The sequence below is a fragment of the Lonchura striata genome, chromosome 1 (assembly GCF_046129695.1).
Source record: "Lonchura striata isolate bLonStr1 chromosome 1, bLonStr1.mat, whole genome shotgun sequence".
Classification (NCBI taxonomy): Eukaryota; Metazoa; Chordata; class Aves; order Passeriformes; family Estrildidae; genus Lonchura; species Lonchura striata.
In genome coordinates this window covers 97,132,041-97,149,821 of record NC_134603.1, presented here as the reverse complement: position 1 = coordinate 97,149,821, position 17,781 = coordinate 97,132,041, and the positions used below count along the sequence as shown (strand labels likewise).

Sequence of the window (17,781 nt, the reverse complement as noted above, 5' to 3'; positions counted from 1 at the left end):
TTGTTTTTCTTAGTGTCTGTTTTGTTTTTTCCAAAACAATTATAGGCAAAAAAAAAAAAAAAAAAAGGGAGGGAGGAAGGGAAGAATGAGAAATACATTTTAGGGGCTTTGCAAAAGAGAATCTGAGCAGCACATTAACCCTCAGTGCAGCATCAGACACAGTGACCTGCCATGAGGCAGGTTACTTTGGGACTTTCCTCACCTGAAGCTGCCTAGAAGAACAGCTCCTCCAGTTTGCAGAGCACCACATGGCCAGAAGAGTTTTGCATTTCAGTCAACTTAGAAAGCTGAAGGAATCTTGCAAAATTGTACAGTTTCTTTTAAAGCTTAAAAGTCCTATCTACAACAGAGGAATCCTGTGGACCATTCCAGCAAGGAGTGTTATCTGAGATATGTACTTATGGGGCCATTGCTTCAGCAGAGATTTGTGGTGGATCACATCCCATCAGCTGGTTCAACACCCATCCCAAGACACCTCCTTCCTCTGGGCCACTAAGCAAGAATAGCAGGGTAGGAGAAAGCCTGGATGATTTAACCAAATTTCCATTCCTTTAGCAAAACCTGAGTCATTAACCAAATCAAGTGTTTAAGAATCTCTTAAGGAGGTGGATAACTTGCCCTCAAAATTTTCAAATGTCTCCCTGTCAAAGGCTGGTTGCTTGAGACCCATAAAGTTAGTACTGCCACTGCATCTAGGACGTATGACAGATCCTCAGAGCCCAAGGCAGCTAACAGCTCTAAATGAGGTATAAGACTCAAGCTTGGTCTCAGAGAAGTGACAGTCACAACTAATTCCACATGCAGTGCTCTGTGTGCTTGACAGCCAGAAAGTCCAGACTCTGCACATTTCAGCAGGCATTTTAAACTTAATAGGCAGCACGTGACATTTCATTAAGATTTCGGTGCTACTGCAGTGTTCAGCTGTTAGGAAGTTTGTGAGGTTTTACAAAACAGAAGTACACACACATTCTGAAACTCAGCAGATCTAATCTGAGCTATGATATGGATTTTCTTCTTCCTTATCTCCCTCCCTCATCAAAGGAAGTCAAATTGCAAAATTAATGTCACTGATACACTGAACGACAAAAATTATAAAAACAAACAAATCCCTAAAACCTAAAAACCAACCAACCAAACAAACAAAAAGAACGATCCATTCATGTTAATAAATGATCCTATCTTAAAAATCAGATTGTGCAAATAATCTCTAGTCTCCATCTCTTATTTTGTTCTGCTGTTGCTTTTTTCAAAAATATTCAGGCTCTATTAAAGAAACAATAATCCAAAATACTGATTTAGAAAGGAGCTATGATAATAACAGCAGATAATGGGGTATTGCAAATAGAACTTGGGAGCCCTGGAGATGTTTCTGTTTCTGTGAAGATTTTGTTACGTTTCATCACTGAAAATGCAGTAGAAATTGGCAGTCACTCGTTCATACAAAGGTAAGTTTCTCCTTGCAAATCTGTAGGGAAACAGGATGGCCTAAACAAAGGGCTGAAGAAGAGGAAACAGGAGACTGCACGCTCCTAAGGAAGCAGCACAAAGTGATTTTTAGGCTGCTTGTTACAACAGACCAAAGAAAGAACCCCAACCCAAAGATGTCAAGCATCAGCAATAAGACACAGTATGTATAGTATTAAAAAATATCCTTGTTTATGCACTACTCCTGACATTTCTCTCGATCCCTAGGGCTTGCCGGAGTTGCTGCGTGCTTGTTCTGCCTGGATGGCTGCCGAAAGACATTCAGTGTTGCAATCCTTTGTTTATCACAACACCACACTCTTTGCTGGTAACATTTTACAACTCTTATCACGCTGTTCAATCCAGCTACAACTGTCCAAATCTTGTCTTCTCTAAACCACAGGAGGTCAAAAAGAAAGAACACACTATATATCCATTGCATTTAGTTGGTTTAGCAAATACAACCATTAAGCAGGGATTCAGTTTTATCAACCTGTAGGTTTAGCAAATCCCTCAGCATTTCAGCATAGCAGAGGTGATTAGAATTCAGTTTATTTCTCCCAATCTTTTTAAAACATCATTGTTCTGGATTCCTAAGATGGGTTTTGGTGTGGGTTTGAACTGCAAGGTTGTGGGGCTTTCCACTATAAATTAAGAATGCTCAGCTATGTTGCAATAAGCAATTAAAAACAGAAGGTACAGAAGTAAGTTTTTAGACTCAGATGCTTGAAAACAGCTGCCTTGGGGTATTAAAGAGCCTCTTCTAGTCAAGATATTTTCAAATTTCAAAATAAAGCCTTTCCCAAAGCAAAGCTTTTTACTTCAAACATTCCTTAAGAATTGTGCAGACTAGCCAAGCATCAAGAAAGAAATACGTGAATGTGAAGTCCACCTCTGTTCAAGAAAGTATTTCATCATCTGTGACTGAATCCCTTTGGTTTCCTCAGATTTAATACTTCAGTGCTTTCTCAGTTAGTATATTTTCTGAATTGTGCCCCCAGTATTTAAATACATTCCGTAAGTGTATCTTCAAGAAACATTTGTAACCATTATTCAAAAAAATTTAAGTATTTAAGTGAGAAATTATTAATTTTCAATTCAATCATCAAATTGGCCGTACTTGGCAACTGTTCTCCCTGTAATGCTCATAGCCAGCCCCAAGTGTCTACCACATGACAGACTGCTTTGACAGTCTTGTGAGATACACCACCATTTTTAAATTCTTCAGTGAGATCACATACTTGCAGTGACACCTGAATTCAAAACATCTTGCAGAAGATGATTTTCCCCCCCTTCCCCCTGCTCCTCTCAATAATAAGCACATTAGACACTAGCAGATGCCAATCCTAGTGGTCCAGATCAAGTCAGGGCATGCAGGCACCTATAGGGCAATGGTTCCTAAACTGATGAGTGCAGTGACAACACACTGCATCAGTTTCACAACTCTCAAGATAGGAATGTAAGTAACCTTCAGCCTGAAACCACTCACGTTTCTCTGTTCAGGTTTGGTTTTTTTTTTTACTTAATCTTGAAAAGCAAGCTAGAACGCTACAGACCCCTAATCTAATCTTACTATTTCTTTTGAATGCAGTAACTGTACCAAATAGCCACTTGTTTTGTTTTCAGCTTTTCAGATCTAATAGGTTCATTAAGTCCTCTCTTCAGTGGTTTGGCATTACCAACTACTTCAACTTCATTATTTGTCCTGGGAGACACGTATGCAGTTTTTATTTTAAACAATGTGATTCAACTGCACATATTGAGTATTAAAGATTTGGCTTTTTCATCCCAGTTTCTCCCCATTGAATTCCTGTTCAGCTTTAGTCCAAGTCCCGAGCTTCACTGGTGATTCAGTAACCTAAAAAATTTCTGTACATCCATCAAGTCTTTCAGTGAGGTACAAAACTGCATTTTTTGAAATAGGCTGCTTCCCAGCTCAAAGGTGTTGAAGAAAAAAAAGACCTGGAGTTTCGGTGGCATTCTTGAGATGCAATTTGACAGAAATTACATAAGCAGACCACTGCAAAACATGTCCAGTAGATGTTTTTGCACATACAGATCTGAATTTCCAGGCTAGTGTCTAATCATGCTCATTTTCAGGTGTCCTTTCTTTTTCCACCCACTCTTCACTCTTTCAAACCAGTTAGGCCAAGGCTGTATGTTGCTTTCCAGCTTGCAAGAGTGCTCTATGCAGTACTGTTTCAAAAGAACTCCAGTTTATCTTACAAACTCCTTATAAACTAAAAGCCCAGGCATCTGGTTGTTCCCTTTTGTGTGGAGGAACAGAGGAATGTATGGTTCCTCACCTGATCTCCAGAAGAGGCATCAGCTGTGGAGCAGAGTTCCATCCAACAGCAGCAGGAGCTGGTTTGCAGAGGACAGCTCAGGGGGTGGCAACTCATCCCGAAGAAATCCAGGTAGTCGTAACAAAGTTTCATGTTACCAAGTTATCCCCAGCACCATTAAATACATGAACTTCCTGAGACAGAAAAGCCTAAAGATCAGCTCTCTTGATGAGTGCTCTACATGAGCATGTGCTGTGTGCATGCCCCCCCAGCACGGGAATGCATCCTTGTATCCTGTGCTCATATGCATAGGTGCTCCATCCATGCCCATGACTTGCCATTTCATCCCCATGAATTCCCATTTCATCCCCATGATTATGTGCTCCAATGCGAAATGGACGAGGAGAGTGAAAACAGACTCATGTACATCTGAAGGGGGAATGCAGGATGGATAGGAAATTAATTGACTCTGACATTCAGGAACAGCACAAAACAGCTAATCAGCACAAAAAAAAATAAAAAATAGAGGATTTAGAATTATAATAAAAATATACTGAAGCACATGAAAATTATTGAAAAATGCATTTTCTGAACATTCATTATGCATTAAATTTTACTGATCTTGGAAGGTTAGTTTTTCATCAGAGATCCTCAGGGCAACTTAAGAAATGTCTTGAAAATTGTTCAACTTGAGGCTGAAGCAAGAAGCTTTGCTTGTGACACAAGCATGCAAGAGGTAAAGTGACAAAGAGAGAACACAACAAGCCCAGCTGTCAGGCCTAAGAACACTGTACAGCACCAGAAAGGTCAGTCACTAACATGTTCTAAATCCACTGCATTTACAGATAATCTCGTCCTACCGAAGCTCTTGCTCAAAAACCTTGCCTTCAGGGCCAGCAGATCTTTCAGCAGCCTCCCAGACGCTGCTAGGATTTATTTGCTGCCATGTACCTTCTTCCCTCCCTTTCCCCTCCATCCACCCATAGAAAAGGGTAGGAAAAACAAATCTCAAGGCATATTTTCTGTGCAATTGGGATAAGAGGCATTTCAACCCCAACACTTACTAGAGAGGTGTTCACTTGACATGTGAACATCTCCTGCAGTACTAGTGCAAGTGTCTCATGCCAGTAGGCCCCATTCCCTGGGGCTATGGATGGTGGGTACAGATCCATTCTCATGAGTGGGAGGAAGCAGCATCCTCTGCTCCCTGGCATTGTTGTGAAAAGATCCAGAGAACACAGGCTGGGCTCAATTTACATGACAGACTGGTGCCTGGAGCTTTTGATTCTGGGACATCTACAGAAAAGCTCAGACCACGTTATTAATTGTTTGGTTTTGGTTCAGCACTGCTCTGAATATAATAAAAACTAGTTGTAATATCAACCATCCCAACTCCAGAGAGTCATTTGCACTATCAAAAAGAGCTGGCTGCCCATGGCTTCAGCAATCATGTGACTGGGATGGGGGGGCTCAAGGCAAGAGGGAACCAGTGTACCAGTCTGCACAATGCAAGCTTAAGTGAAGGCCAGCAATCCTTCATTCCTATAAGCAAAGCATTTACTTAAATTTTTTAATTTTATTAAAACAGAAAAAAAGTCTTGTGGCTTAGCAGTCATCAGCTATAATTCTGTATTCCATACTAATTAAAACATGAATGCCCTTTCACTATTTACCACAACCCATACTTTACAAATTGCCTTTAAACGCTGAGTGATGAATTTCAGCCACCTTCTCATAAAATATGGAGCCATTCTGCCAAATTCCCTTCCACGCTCTTCATTTGATGGCAAAATAACAGAGGAACCATAATTCACTTGCTATCATTCTTTTCCTGCTAACTTTTTATTCAGAATGAGCTTCATTAGTAAAGATGAAACTTTGGATTCATGACTACTCCGTGTTTACAAAACATACAGGCTCCTTTACATCGTGGTTAAGCATGAACAATCACTGAACACACAAATTCCTAAAAAAATCCTGCATACCAAAATTGCATATTTTGAATTTTTAAAATTCACTAAACAAAATTTCACAGAGTGAACCCTAAAGTCTGTTTGCCAGCAAAGCACAAGCCAACAATGGAAGTTGGGACCATCCAGGAAAAAAACTGAAACTGGACCCCAACACACACACCTTTCCTATTAAACAAGCAAATAAATACACATTCATACAGAGTAATGTGCTCTAAAAATGCAGGTGCTTGAATAATTACCCACACATTTTAGTGTAAGTTTTGGTTTCTCACACAGTACTGGGTCACAGTAAGCTTCTGTCTTTCTTTTTGGTGGAACTGGGCAGTGACTTCTCGGACACCAGAGAACAAAAGCTAACCTGGAACCTTGATGATTTTGGCACAAGTCCAAATGCGTTTCTCCACAAAGGAAAAATTACAAAGACAAGGCTGGTTTTTTTAAAATAATAATTCAAAAAAATTAGCAGTATCACTTTTTAATGCCAGGTATTGAACTAAGGAACTGGACAGACTGCACTGCATTTTTAAAGTAGTATGACTATTGACATACTTGAGAAACATTTTAACACTGTACATTACAACAAACTATTTAGTTCATTTCTACACAAGTCAGCAAAAAAGCTAGGTGATCTAACATATATGACAGCTGCAAATTTAAAATTCTAGTCACAGTCTAAAGCCAGAACAAAAACTTTTCCAGAACTCCTATTTATAAAAAGGAAGGAACATACACACCATGCGCATACACGCAGGCAAAAATCTTGAGGTTTTACTTATTGCTCTTACACAAGGCTGTGAGCAGGCAAATGTCTGGATCAGAAATTAGGTCAAACATGCATTTCAGCAGGCACAAAAGTACAGGAAATTCATATTAACGAAACAATGTAGCACAGGATGGTATTCTGCTAATTTAACACTTAATGTCATTAATTCCGGATAAACTCCAGGTCTGCCTGTTGTATAATGTGTTATGCAGTGCGGTATTTTAACCTAATTTCTGATTCCTCTTTTATTCTGCACTCTCCATTTGGAGATGAAGAGGGCCTTTCTTTGCAATGTCAGAGAATCCTTGGCCTCAAGAGCTTCAGTCAGGCAGGTATGGCTGGAAGGAGGTAATGTTACCACCACTGTGTCACCAGGACCTGCTCCTTGACTGCCTCGCAGTTTTGTGCATTCACAGATAACTCAGATATACAAATGCAGAAGTTGGTGCAAAATGCACCAGTATTGTTCTCAGAGCATCTTTCACCCATGCCAGAAGCTTCTGGTACACCCAGCAATTGCTACAGGATAAGGCAGTAGAGGGTCAAGTCCTGTGTCTGGTCAGCTGCTCAAGAGTCTTGTAAAAGGCAGGATATTTGTGAACTTGTTTTTCTTTACACAATAAGCAGCGTAGCATGGATGTCAGTAGAAATCTGGCTAGCTACTGACAAAAGAGACAAGCACATTCACAAGACACATTTGGGAATACCTGGTGTTCCCTACTGCAACCACATGAAACATGCTGTGGAGAGGTGTCCTTGTAATTACAATACTTGCAAGCCAGGTTCAAGGCATACTGCACATGGGCCTTGCACAAAAAAGGCATTGAGTGTGTTATCTGAAGACTTTTTTTCCCCCTGTGCTATACATATATATGACAGTAGATAAAAATCAGCACAATGGTTCCTCTCCATACGTGAGCAAACACACACCATCACAACTAAGCACCCTATATTCCATTCTTCCATTAACAGAAATCAAGGAAGAAAATGGTGGTTTAGAAACAGGGAAGGAAAGAAATCCAGCATGAAGTCAGAGGTATGTTCCTGACAAAAGTGTGAGCTGAGACCGTTTATTGTGAATCAGCAACCGGATTTGGTGACAAAACCAAAAAACCAAGGATGACTATGGAGCCAACCTGGGCACTGCATAGTCAAAACTGTGTTATAATACGGCATTCAGCAATCTCCAAGAATTAGAAAAAGCAGCAGGTAGACAACAAGAGGACACGCTTCAGGGAGGTTATGCCTTGCACTCATAAAAAGCAGTGCAAATCAACAGATTTTTCTGTCTTATTAAAGGTCTGCCATGTGCCCCTTGATCCAATCCCTAAATCTCATGTAAATTTCAGCAATCAGACTTGCCAAATATGCAAATTCACACTGGGCTCTATTTTACTTATGAGCAGTACTACTAAAGCTAGTGGGACTGCTTAGAGAAACGTGCTACTGCAGGGAACATTCAGGAATTTGGCTCTTCCCAAGAAGTGAACTGCAAATGACTGGGGTTTCATGACAGTCACAGGAGACTGTCATGAAAGAGAGAAGGGACAATTATTGTGTTTGTTTTTCAAATCTGTCCTTATGAAATCATCAACACTAGTAAGACTGAAACATGGGAAGATGCTCTGTTACACTCACCCAGACTTTCTGATACCAGGACATTCACAACAGTTTAGGAAGGGTGGCCCACCCAGTATGAGGTTAAGCTGGCCTGGATTCTTCTCTGAGATACATTGCTGCTTCTTACTAGATGACTGCATACAACAGTCCTTGGTCTCAATTTCGATGGTGAAGCTTTTTTTGAGCAACACCTCTGCCACACCACCCATCAGTGCACAGTTGCAACTCCTAGGAAAGAGGGAGGCAAAATAGGCCTAAATTCTTCAAAACCAATTAAAGAAACCTAACCTGCAGAAAAAGAAAATTAAGAGCAATATGTTATCACATCCTCGCAGGACTCCCAGGACTTCTCATGACCTATTTCTTCACTAATGGCTATGAAGGCCAGATCATCAGGAAGTCTGCAGCCAGACTGGAGGTGAAACAGCATGTCCAATGTTTACCATGCAAAGCCATCCTTCCCATAAAGCGGTTAGGCAGAACTGTTTTGACTGCACTTTTTATGTATTTTTATTAGCTCACTTTGAATCCCTTATTGAAAGCTCCTTCAAATAAAAGATACCACTTCCCTGTAGTTGAAAGAAATGGGGAAAAACAGAGGCAAAACACAGACACCGAGGAAGGAAATAATTGATTGTAAAATGCTACCTTTTAAAAACTATTGTACAACTCCCTAACTTGGTTTAATTAATGCGCCATTTAAAACATATAAAATGCTTTACCAGCTACATGATTTCTCCGTTTTATGAGTCTCCCTCCCTCCCCTCATTAAAAAATAATGCATGTGTGGACTGGTATTGAACAGCTTGTACAGTTGTGCGCCAGTTCTCATTTAATTCTACATGGAGCAGTTTTGATTTTAATATACTGTGTTTAAAGAAAAGCCCGTACTGTGTACTTCACAGTATAACCAGCTACAGAGGTCTTTAATCTCGTAACACAATAAAAAAGGATCACTGTGAAGCTGCAGTCCCTTTGATAAATGGTTGAGGTGACACATGCAGTCCTCCTCAGTGCCACTGCCGCCAGACACGGGATGTGATTTTCTCCGCAGGCTGCCGAGAGGCCTGATGCCACCCCTCCGGGGGCCGCAGCCAGGCGGGCACCACTGCCTGGGCGCACAGCGTCCAGCGGTCCCTGGGGAAAGCTGCACGGAATTGTCTTGCTCAACACCACCACCACCGGCCCAACCCAACCCGACCCCGGGGGAGCACAGCCCCCGGCGCCTCAGCCGCAGGAGATCACCGTGAAGCGCTTGGAAATGCACGACATGTTGTGGAGGACGATGCCCAGGAGGAAGACCAGGACGCAGGCCACCAGGATCACAGTGCACACCCCCGACCAGGTGGAGCTTTTCACAGCACCTCTCCGGTCCGGCTCCTCCGCTCCCGCCTCGGCGGGAAGGCCGCCCTGCAGCGGCTGCTGCTCTGCGGGGATCGTCACCACCGTCAGGGACTTCTGCTGGCTGCCGGGCAGGAGGCGGCAGCCAATGTCTCCCGGCAGCAGCGCCCGCTCCTTGGAGAGAGGCAAGGGCAGCATGTAGCACCCATTGCTGGGGAGTTTGATGAAGACAGGGGTGTGCTCCGAGGTGTGGGGGATCGCGATGACGGCGATCACCTCGGGGTCATCGGGCAGCTGTGACACGGAGTACCCCGGAGGCAGCTTGGTGATCCCACGGCACCAGGGGCAGCGCAGGTCCTTCTGGCTGGTCCTCATCTGCTGCAGGCACACGGAGCAGCAGGTGTGCTTGCAGTCCAGCAGCTTGGGCCGCCGGCGGGGGCTGTAGTAGTTGAAGCAAATCTGGCACTCCAGCAGAGAGTCCTGGGATAAGGTCTCCATGGTGGCCAGCAGGGAAGCGCAGCAGGCCTTGTGGTGAGCCTTGCCCTGACACCCTGTAGGCGAGCGGCAGCAGCCTTCCCACCACTTCTCCTCAGGGCAGCACCCGCCTTCCCAACGCCGCTTTCCTCAAGGCAGCACCAGGCAGCAGCTATGGAGAGCACAGGAAAACCTCCAGCCTGAAACTTTCAGCACCTGAGACAAACAGAAGATGCAAGAACAGGTTATTCACAGGAGCCTGTGGGAACAGAAGAGTCCAGCCAAAGGAGAATGAAAACTAGCACTGACTTTGTTATCTGGTGAGAGAAACAAATTTGTTATCCTTCACTAGAAAGCATCTTCCCACCACCTTCACCAAAGAGCCCAATGGCAAAACTTCAGGTCAATCACCAGTATTATCACTAGGTCTCTGTTTGGTTTTTTTCCCCCTAATTTTCCCAGCAATCAATCAAACCACCATCAACCCATCAGTCCACCACTCACAGTTATATTTATGCCCATAACAGAGGTGGCTGTATAGTTCACTAGCCAGGTCCCACAGCAGCAATCTCCTAACATACTTTCAGGACTTCTCAGCCCTTCTGCACCAAAACAATTGTTCTCATTTAATCCTTTAAATCTCTGAGGATTTTTAGTTATTTGGCTCAACTGCTAAGTCTGCATGAAAGGTGAGGAAAAGAAAAAGTATGTTTAAATGGAAGCATTTCCACAGGCTCCTGAACTTGTGCCTGTGCATGAATGAGCAACCAAGCAACTATACTGCACCACCTACATTTGCACATAATGAAAAGGAATGGTATAATTTTCAGCCAAATTAACTGTTTGCTCAGTTACACAAGCAGTTTGTTGAACATGGTCCTCTGAAACGTAAACTCTTTCACTAATGAAAACCTCACCCAAGACAAAAGTGTCTGTTTAGAACCAGGACCACTGAACACCACACAGAACAGGAATAAAACAGAATAATAACAGAAAGAAAGAAAATGCATTGAATTAAAAGCAAATTGTTACTAATCTTGTTCTAAATCCTTATAAAGGGATTCCCTTTACAATTCCCATTTTCCCACTTATTACTTACATCTTTGCCAGGAAGAAGGCATCTGCATTTACCTGGACAGTGCAGTTCAGTGTAGTTCAGCTTTGTCTGATTTTGGTCACTCCAACACAATTAATATGAAGAGGCGACCTTTTTACAACATTTTACACTTACTTCCTTCCTGTGTTTGAAAAAGTATCAGCCTGACTTTGCTTCCAGAGAATAAAGAAAACCCAAAATATCTGCAGGGAAACCTTGGACCTTCTCCTATTGCTATGCTATTTCCAGACTAGAGTTAACACCCACAACCAGAACTACAGCTTTCGAGGACTTCTTCCTTTCTATACAGTAACTTCTTGCTCTCCTCTCTAGATTATAGCGACTAGGTTGCAACATATTATTCAATGCATGATATCAGAAAAACAAATATTGTTATTTAAGAAGAAAAGGCAGGCATAGACATGGGATTTGCAACCTAGGACAGTGCTCTGGACCTCACTGTACCATACTTCTGGCAGTTACCAGTATTTGAATAGGGAAAACAAAATTCACGTCATCTCTTCAGATTCTGATGACTGGTTTCACCAACATTGGCAGAACTAGCCCTGCTTGCTGATTTTGTAACAGCAGTGGATTTTGGCTCACAGATGCTTCAACAAACACGCAGTGATAATCCTGACTCAGGAGGGAGCAGGGGGCAGTTAAGAAGGCGGGAGCTCCTGAAACATGTAAAATGGCTGCAGGGGGAACTGGCACACACTGTCCACCAGCACTTTTGGGATACTTTATCTTAATGTGGCACAGAGGCCACAGAGAGACCCCCCTGCCACCATCATGAAGCCCATGGGACACCTGCTCCACACCACTGCCATGCATCTGGTGTGCCATGCAAGGCATGAACAGATACTCCGTGTGCTGGGGAGCTGAACACTGCTGCAGAAGGGGCTACACATCTGTGTGCAGGCCACACTGAGAGAAAGTGGAAGAAAATGAGAGAGGTTTTATCTGCCGTATTTCTTTATCCATTACTATCTCTATATCCCCATGGTACAGGCACACACAAAGGAAGATTATCAAGAAGGAGCTGACATGATAATAGACTGGCATACAGCTGAAAGAGAAAAATGAAAGAGATATCCATGATGCTGGGCAATTTCTGGCTGAAAAAAATATTAAGAGACAACGGCCAGAATAGAAATCAGTTACAGAAACTTAAGAAAATAATCACTCGAGCCACCTGATCCAGTTTTCAGCCACAACCAACCCAGCAGATTTGCATTTTGCACAGAAGTAGCCATACAAAACCTGCAGTTACAGACCGTCCAAGTCAAAGCTGAGCTCAGACAGTACAAGACACAACTCTTACCTGCTTTATCTGCCAATTTGTCAAAAAAGCCTCAGGTATAACAATACTGCAGTACTATTCCAAGAAAAAAATCCCAGTGGCTGGAAATTCAGAAATTAAGAGAATATAATAGAAGAGACTCAAAGATCATCTGGTTCCAACCAGGCAAGGCACCTGCTGTAGGCAAGGACACCTTTCACTAGACCAGGTTGTCAGAGCTCCATCCAGCCTGGTCTTGAACACTTCTAGGGATGGGGCAGCCACAACTACTCTGGGCAACCTGTTCAGTGCCTCACCACCCTCACAGTAAAGAATTTTTTCCTAATATCTAAGCTAAACCTACTCTCATGTGACTACTCTGCCCAAGGACAGAGTGGAGGTACTTCTTCTGCAGATGTAAATCAGTGTATCTGCAAGGTCAGGACTGGGTTTACCACCCACATGACATAAACTGCTCATACCTTCCCAGAACATCTCACATAATAATCAGAGGTGTGGATCAGCAGTAATGACCAGTAAGCAGAGAGGTTAGTATGATTCCTTCAGAACATAACTAAAGACAAGTTAAAGAGTAGCCACAGCCATCTAACCCCTTGACCTATGCTGACATTGCCTTGTTCAAAGGTTGGACATGTAGCTTCAGAGGTGCAATGCAACTTTATTTCCAGCCTTACAACCCCTCTTGCACTCTGCCACAGCTCAGTTTCAGGATAAAAGAAAGTCAAGCCATCATCTAGAAGAAGAATTTATTTGAAAAAAAAATTGCACTACACACTTAAAGAAAAATCCATGGGAGCTCTCAGTATTCTTCTTCAACTTCACTTTAAGAACTATGCCAAGAGGAGCAAGTTTCTGCTTGGACAGGAGACCAAGCTCTTTAGTTTGTGCTCAAGGCACCCTCACACCAGCCGAAGGTACTGAGCTGCCACAGGTGAACAGCTCATTCAAACTCACTCAGACTGGGCTCTTCTCTGTGCTTCAAGCACAAAGACAGAGAGGGAGCCAGGACTGCACCTGAGGGCACAGCTGACATCAAGGATCAGCCAAAACCATGGTTGTGTCATCTGCACTCATCACACAGTGACACCCAAGGTGGGCAAGGGGACTGTTGACAGAAAAAAAGAGTGGGGAGAAAAAGCAGAAAACACTGTCAGGGATATCCACAGGTCTCCGCAAAAGTGATAGCACATGTATATGTATGAATGGGGCACACATGTGGAACAGGGGCTGGGGACTATGACAGTAAAACCACAAGCACATAAACAACTGCAGCTACAAGCAGCGACTGTCTGACAGCAACTGGAAGCTTTTCAGGGCCAAGATCTTACCTGCAACACAAGTAATAACTAACTGAAAATTAAAATCTACAAGATCCAAAACTCGTATGTCAGAAAGGTGCAGCAGAAGCAAAGGCAGCAAGAAGAGACAGGCCACAGAAAAGCCGCCTCTCTCCCTGCCCTGCACTCTCCTTTTTGTTACATCTGCCCAATATCCACAAGGTTACCATGGCTGGCAAGGAGAGGAATTCACAAGCAGTTACAGAGACCCAGGGAGAAACCTGCAAAGCTGATGACCCCTGCAGCAGCCAGGTGGCTGAGAATATGGCACAAAGGTCCTCCTTGCTGATTTGGGCTGCCCTTTCTACAAGCCATGAGTTTTTCAAATTGTATGACTCAATACCAGTAAAGCTCTGAAGAATAAAGAAGTATTTCAGCTGTTAGTCATGCTATCTGTTCTGCCAGTACCTCACTGGAGGCCACAGCAATCACCCAAGTTCTCTCTGTCTGGGTGAGCAGGAGGCCAGGAACACCAAGGCATCAGCTTCCTACTCCTGAAGAAGCAGAAGGGGCATTTGTTGCTCTTACTATTGACACCTTCCCAACACAATGTGGGGAGGTGCGGCGGGAGGTGAACAGATGAAGGTTGCTGTAGCTGTGACAGTGAGAGGAAGAAAGCACAAGTTTGCTCTGCACAAATGATAACTACAAACTGGCCAGGTCACAAAACACAGCTATTTCTGGAACGCAGTGCAAAGGAAGACACTGAACATCCAAGCCCAGAGCTGTACATAAAGTCAGAGAACACAGTAATTAATGGCAAATCCTTGCATAGCAACACAATACTATTCCTATGTAAGGATAGCCCCTGTGATATTATGCAATGGAAACCACAGCCTTAAAGGGGTGATGTCTTCACTGAAGGACCCAGAACTACCATAAGACGCATTTCCTAATTTATTAGGTTCCAAAAGTATATTAACTTTAAAACCCCAAAAATATACTTCAGTGATCCTTGTGGAATCCAAATACAATTCACAGATGACTGAACATCATATAACATTTTAAAAGGGTAGCTCTGGGGCATGCTGCTGTAGTTAACTGATCACTGAGAAAAAGACTCAAAACCTTTGCACAGACTTACACATGGATTTAGGCAGTCTACTTGCCATACAATAAGGATGTAACAGAATTTCAGCAAGGCAGCGCATTGACAATACTTCACCTTTACCAAGAAAGGCTCATTATGTAAACTCCCCAAACACATTAACAATTCTTTGGCAGTATTACTGAGTATGTATGATTTATGAAGAAGAAAGAATCATTCGTTCCAGGTGCCCTTAGGCTGTAAAGGAGATGGGGTGAGGAGGGAGAGCTGTTCTCAACAGGAGAACTAATTGCAAGAATCATGTGCCCACAGATACAGAAGGAAATGTGTGCTAGAGCCGCCTCCAAAAAGATAATTGGAAGAATTTCTGCTACAAAAATTCATCATTGGTGAACACTTTTCACAATTTCACGTCTGGACAAAACATTCTTGGGCTAACTGCAAATGCACAGGATGTACTACCTGATTTCCCCTGAATATCCTTCACTAAATGATCTTATTTATTTTTAGGCTGTTCTGTAGCACTAATTACCATAGTAACTGAGAACAGCACAATGAACAATTAATTTATTCATCACAACACCCTTGTTAAGAGACAAGTATTATCATCATTATATTCTTTCATCATCTAAGAAAAGAAGCGTTGAGAGACAAAGCCGTTGGTCCAAGGTCATGCAAGCACCACCCAGATTGCTTCAAAGTCCCAGTACAATTTCATCACAACTCTACTTTTCACCTCATGAGCCACAGGTCAGAGGTGACAGATTCTTTTCTGCAACAAAGCAATAAAGCTCAGAAACCTACACATTTTTCTCCACCTCTTTCAACTGGCAGCATCTCCATGGTGTGCCTGTGATTTGGGGAGGACTTTCATTAAACATATCAGCTTTTTCACAGATTATGAAAAACACGAGAGCCTCTGCCCCAGAAGCACCTATCTCCACAGGCATAGTACATCCACCATGCAGATTACAACTGAGAGACTATAAGCATTTTGAGGGACATAAAGCTAACAATAAAACAGCAAAGTAAATCCATTCTTCTCTCCAAAATTACCTGTTCTCCAGGAACCTTTCTGTAAACCAGGCAACCTACACCCACCATCCTTTCCATTTCATTATTCACAATTGCACAGAAATATTGCAAAAGTATTTTAATTCAGCCAAAGCCTCAGCCAGTGCAAACTGTCACTGCTCCTTTAGCTTTACCCCAGGCCCTGCCAAGATGAGCACCTTGGTATACACAGTCCTGGGTGCATTAAGGCACAAAAAATAAAGCTGAATGAAACTGTGATATAGGAGTCTGTAATATCCTATGAACCAGCACCAGGGGATCCATGTTGACAGCAAGAGAACCTGCTGTGGATGATCCCAACGATACACACAGGACAGAACACCAGTTTGTCCTGTGTCTGAGGCAGCTGAGAAATCGGTGGTGGATCACAAAAAAAGAGCCTAGTTGCAAGGTATCATTCCACAGTATTTACCTTAGAAATCGTCACCAGCCAGCTCTAGGAAGAGGAGACAGAGGCTGAAAGGTCACCTACAGGAATGTAATGAGATGTAATAAATGTCTATTTATGGGTTTGGAGCAAAAACAGATCAGGTGAAAACACCAGCCTTTGATGTTTAGAGAAAACAGAGACTCACATGCTGCTCCATGTTCCATCTCACATCACCAGCTGCACTGTTCCCTCTTTTTATCTGCAAACTTTGACACGTCCACATTCTCTACCTCCAAAGACCTTATTTTGGTCAAATATGACCAGGATAAGCTGCACTTTGTTCCAGAAGCAAACACTTCTAATCACCTGCAACACGCCAGGTCAGCAAACATTTCATCGTGCTGAGGCAGAACAGTACAGCTGTTCTGTATGGTATGTTCATCAGACAGTTTCACATGAGGCACTTTACAAGTAAAAAACATTTTCTGAAATTAAAATATTCCACAGAAATATGCCCATTTCAGACAGGCAGAGACAGAGAGCGGATATCTTTCCTGCCTCTCAGCAGCTCTCTGAGCAGGTGATCCCAGAGGCCAGGTGATGGGAGCATGATCTGCTCCTCACCAGCCCAACTCTGATTTGTCTGCAGGTTTTTGACAACATCAATTGTCAAGCTATGGTTCTCTAAATCTCCTAGTCCCGCTCCATGCAGGCAGAGCACCTCCAGGTGCAGCTCTGCCCTGCTAAAAGGAGTGTGATGGTACTTCTCACCATTCCTGCTGCTCTAAGTTTCCTTCTCTCCATGAGGGGTGCACTAAAGACCTGACTGTGGTCCCAACACATACCACATCTGAAAATTTTCCAGCGCAGGACATAAAAAGGTACCTCGAATTTTGCAAATAAACAGAATCTCCAGCATTCAAAGCATCCCAGGGGCTGAAGTTCATTTCTACAGCCCACTCTGAGCACGATGCTTGCAGGGCAATTAGCACTTCCTCAATTTTGTTGGCTGCTCTTAATTATGCCTGACTCACTTCTAAACCCCAGGATGAGAAGAATGAAAGGCCAGGTTTTTCCACTACCAAGTGAGAGATCCATTTGCCATTCAAACCAACATAGTAAAGAATGGCAGTGGAAGGTGTGATGTGAAGAGTTCTACCTCTCAGCCCTGAATAAAAGCAGCACCAGTAGCTATTTATGACCAGGACATAAGGGGCAAGTGGTTAGGTAGCTGGCAAAGATAGATTTAGAAACTGCTTCCCAAACTTAAAGTGAGGTCACAAGTTACGTCACTGAGGCCAAAATCCCACAAAATATGGGAGGAGCTACTAGTGCTAAATGCACACTCAGTAAGAGCTTTCAAATGCAATGCAACATCCTCTTTCTAAGGGATTTTCACTTACAGCAATATGACATACTACTGTGGCATTCAAACTGCTGAGAGAGGCATGAAGCACCTGATCACTTAAATTACAAATTTTACTCTCCCATTAGAGCTTTATGCTTCATCTGCCATTGATAGAATTTGCCAGATACCTAAATAGAAACTTAATTAAAAGATTCTTCCCTCCCTCCCAAGGATCTTGTATTAGATTTACAAAATACGCCATCAAAAAAAAAAATAATTTTA

General features: G+C 42.8%; 1 protein-coding gene across 3 annotated transcripts in view; it reads right to left on the bottom strand.

The window, feature by feature from the left end:
- Window positions 1–5,567: 5,567 nt before the first annotated feature.
- RNF152 (ring finger protein 152) overlaps window positions 5,568–17,781 on the bottom strand; it is a 43,742-nt gene continuing 31,528 nt past the window's right edge. The window contains exons 1-3 of one of the 3 annotated variants that reach the window (XM_021552331.2): window positions 16,357–16,527; window positions 16,194–16,249; window positions 5,568–10,136 (exon numbers count right to left, since the gene is read on the bottom strand). In XM_021552331.2, coding sequence (XP_021408006.1) covers window positions 9,333–9,944 — 612 coding nt within the window. In that variant the 5' untranslated portion in view covers window positions 9,945–10,136; window positions 16,194–16,249; window positions 16,357–16,527 and the 3' untranslated portion in view covers window positions 5,568–9,332. Of the gene's footprint in view, window positions 10,137–11,019; window positions 11,108–16,193; window positions 16,250–16,356; window positions 16,528–17,781 lie in introns of those variants that run through there. The other 2 variants (XM_021552332.2, XM_077786100.1) reach the window with 2 other exon arrangements.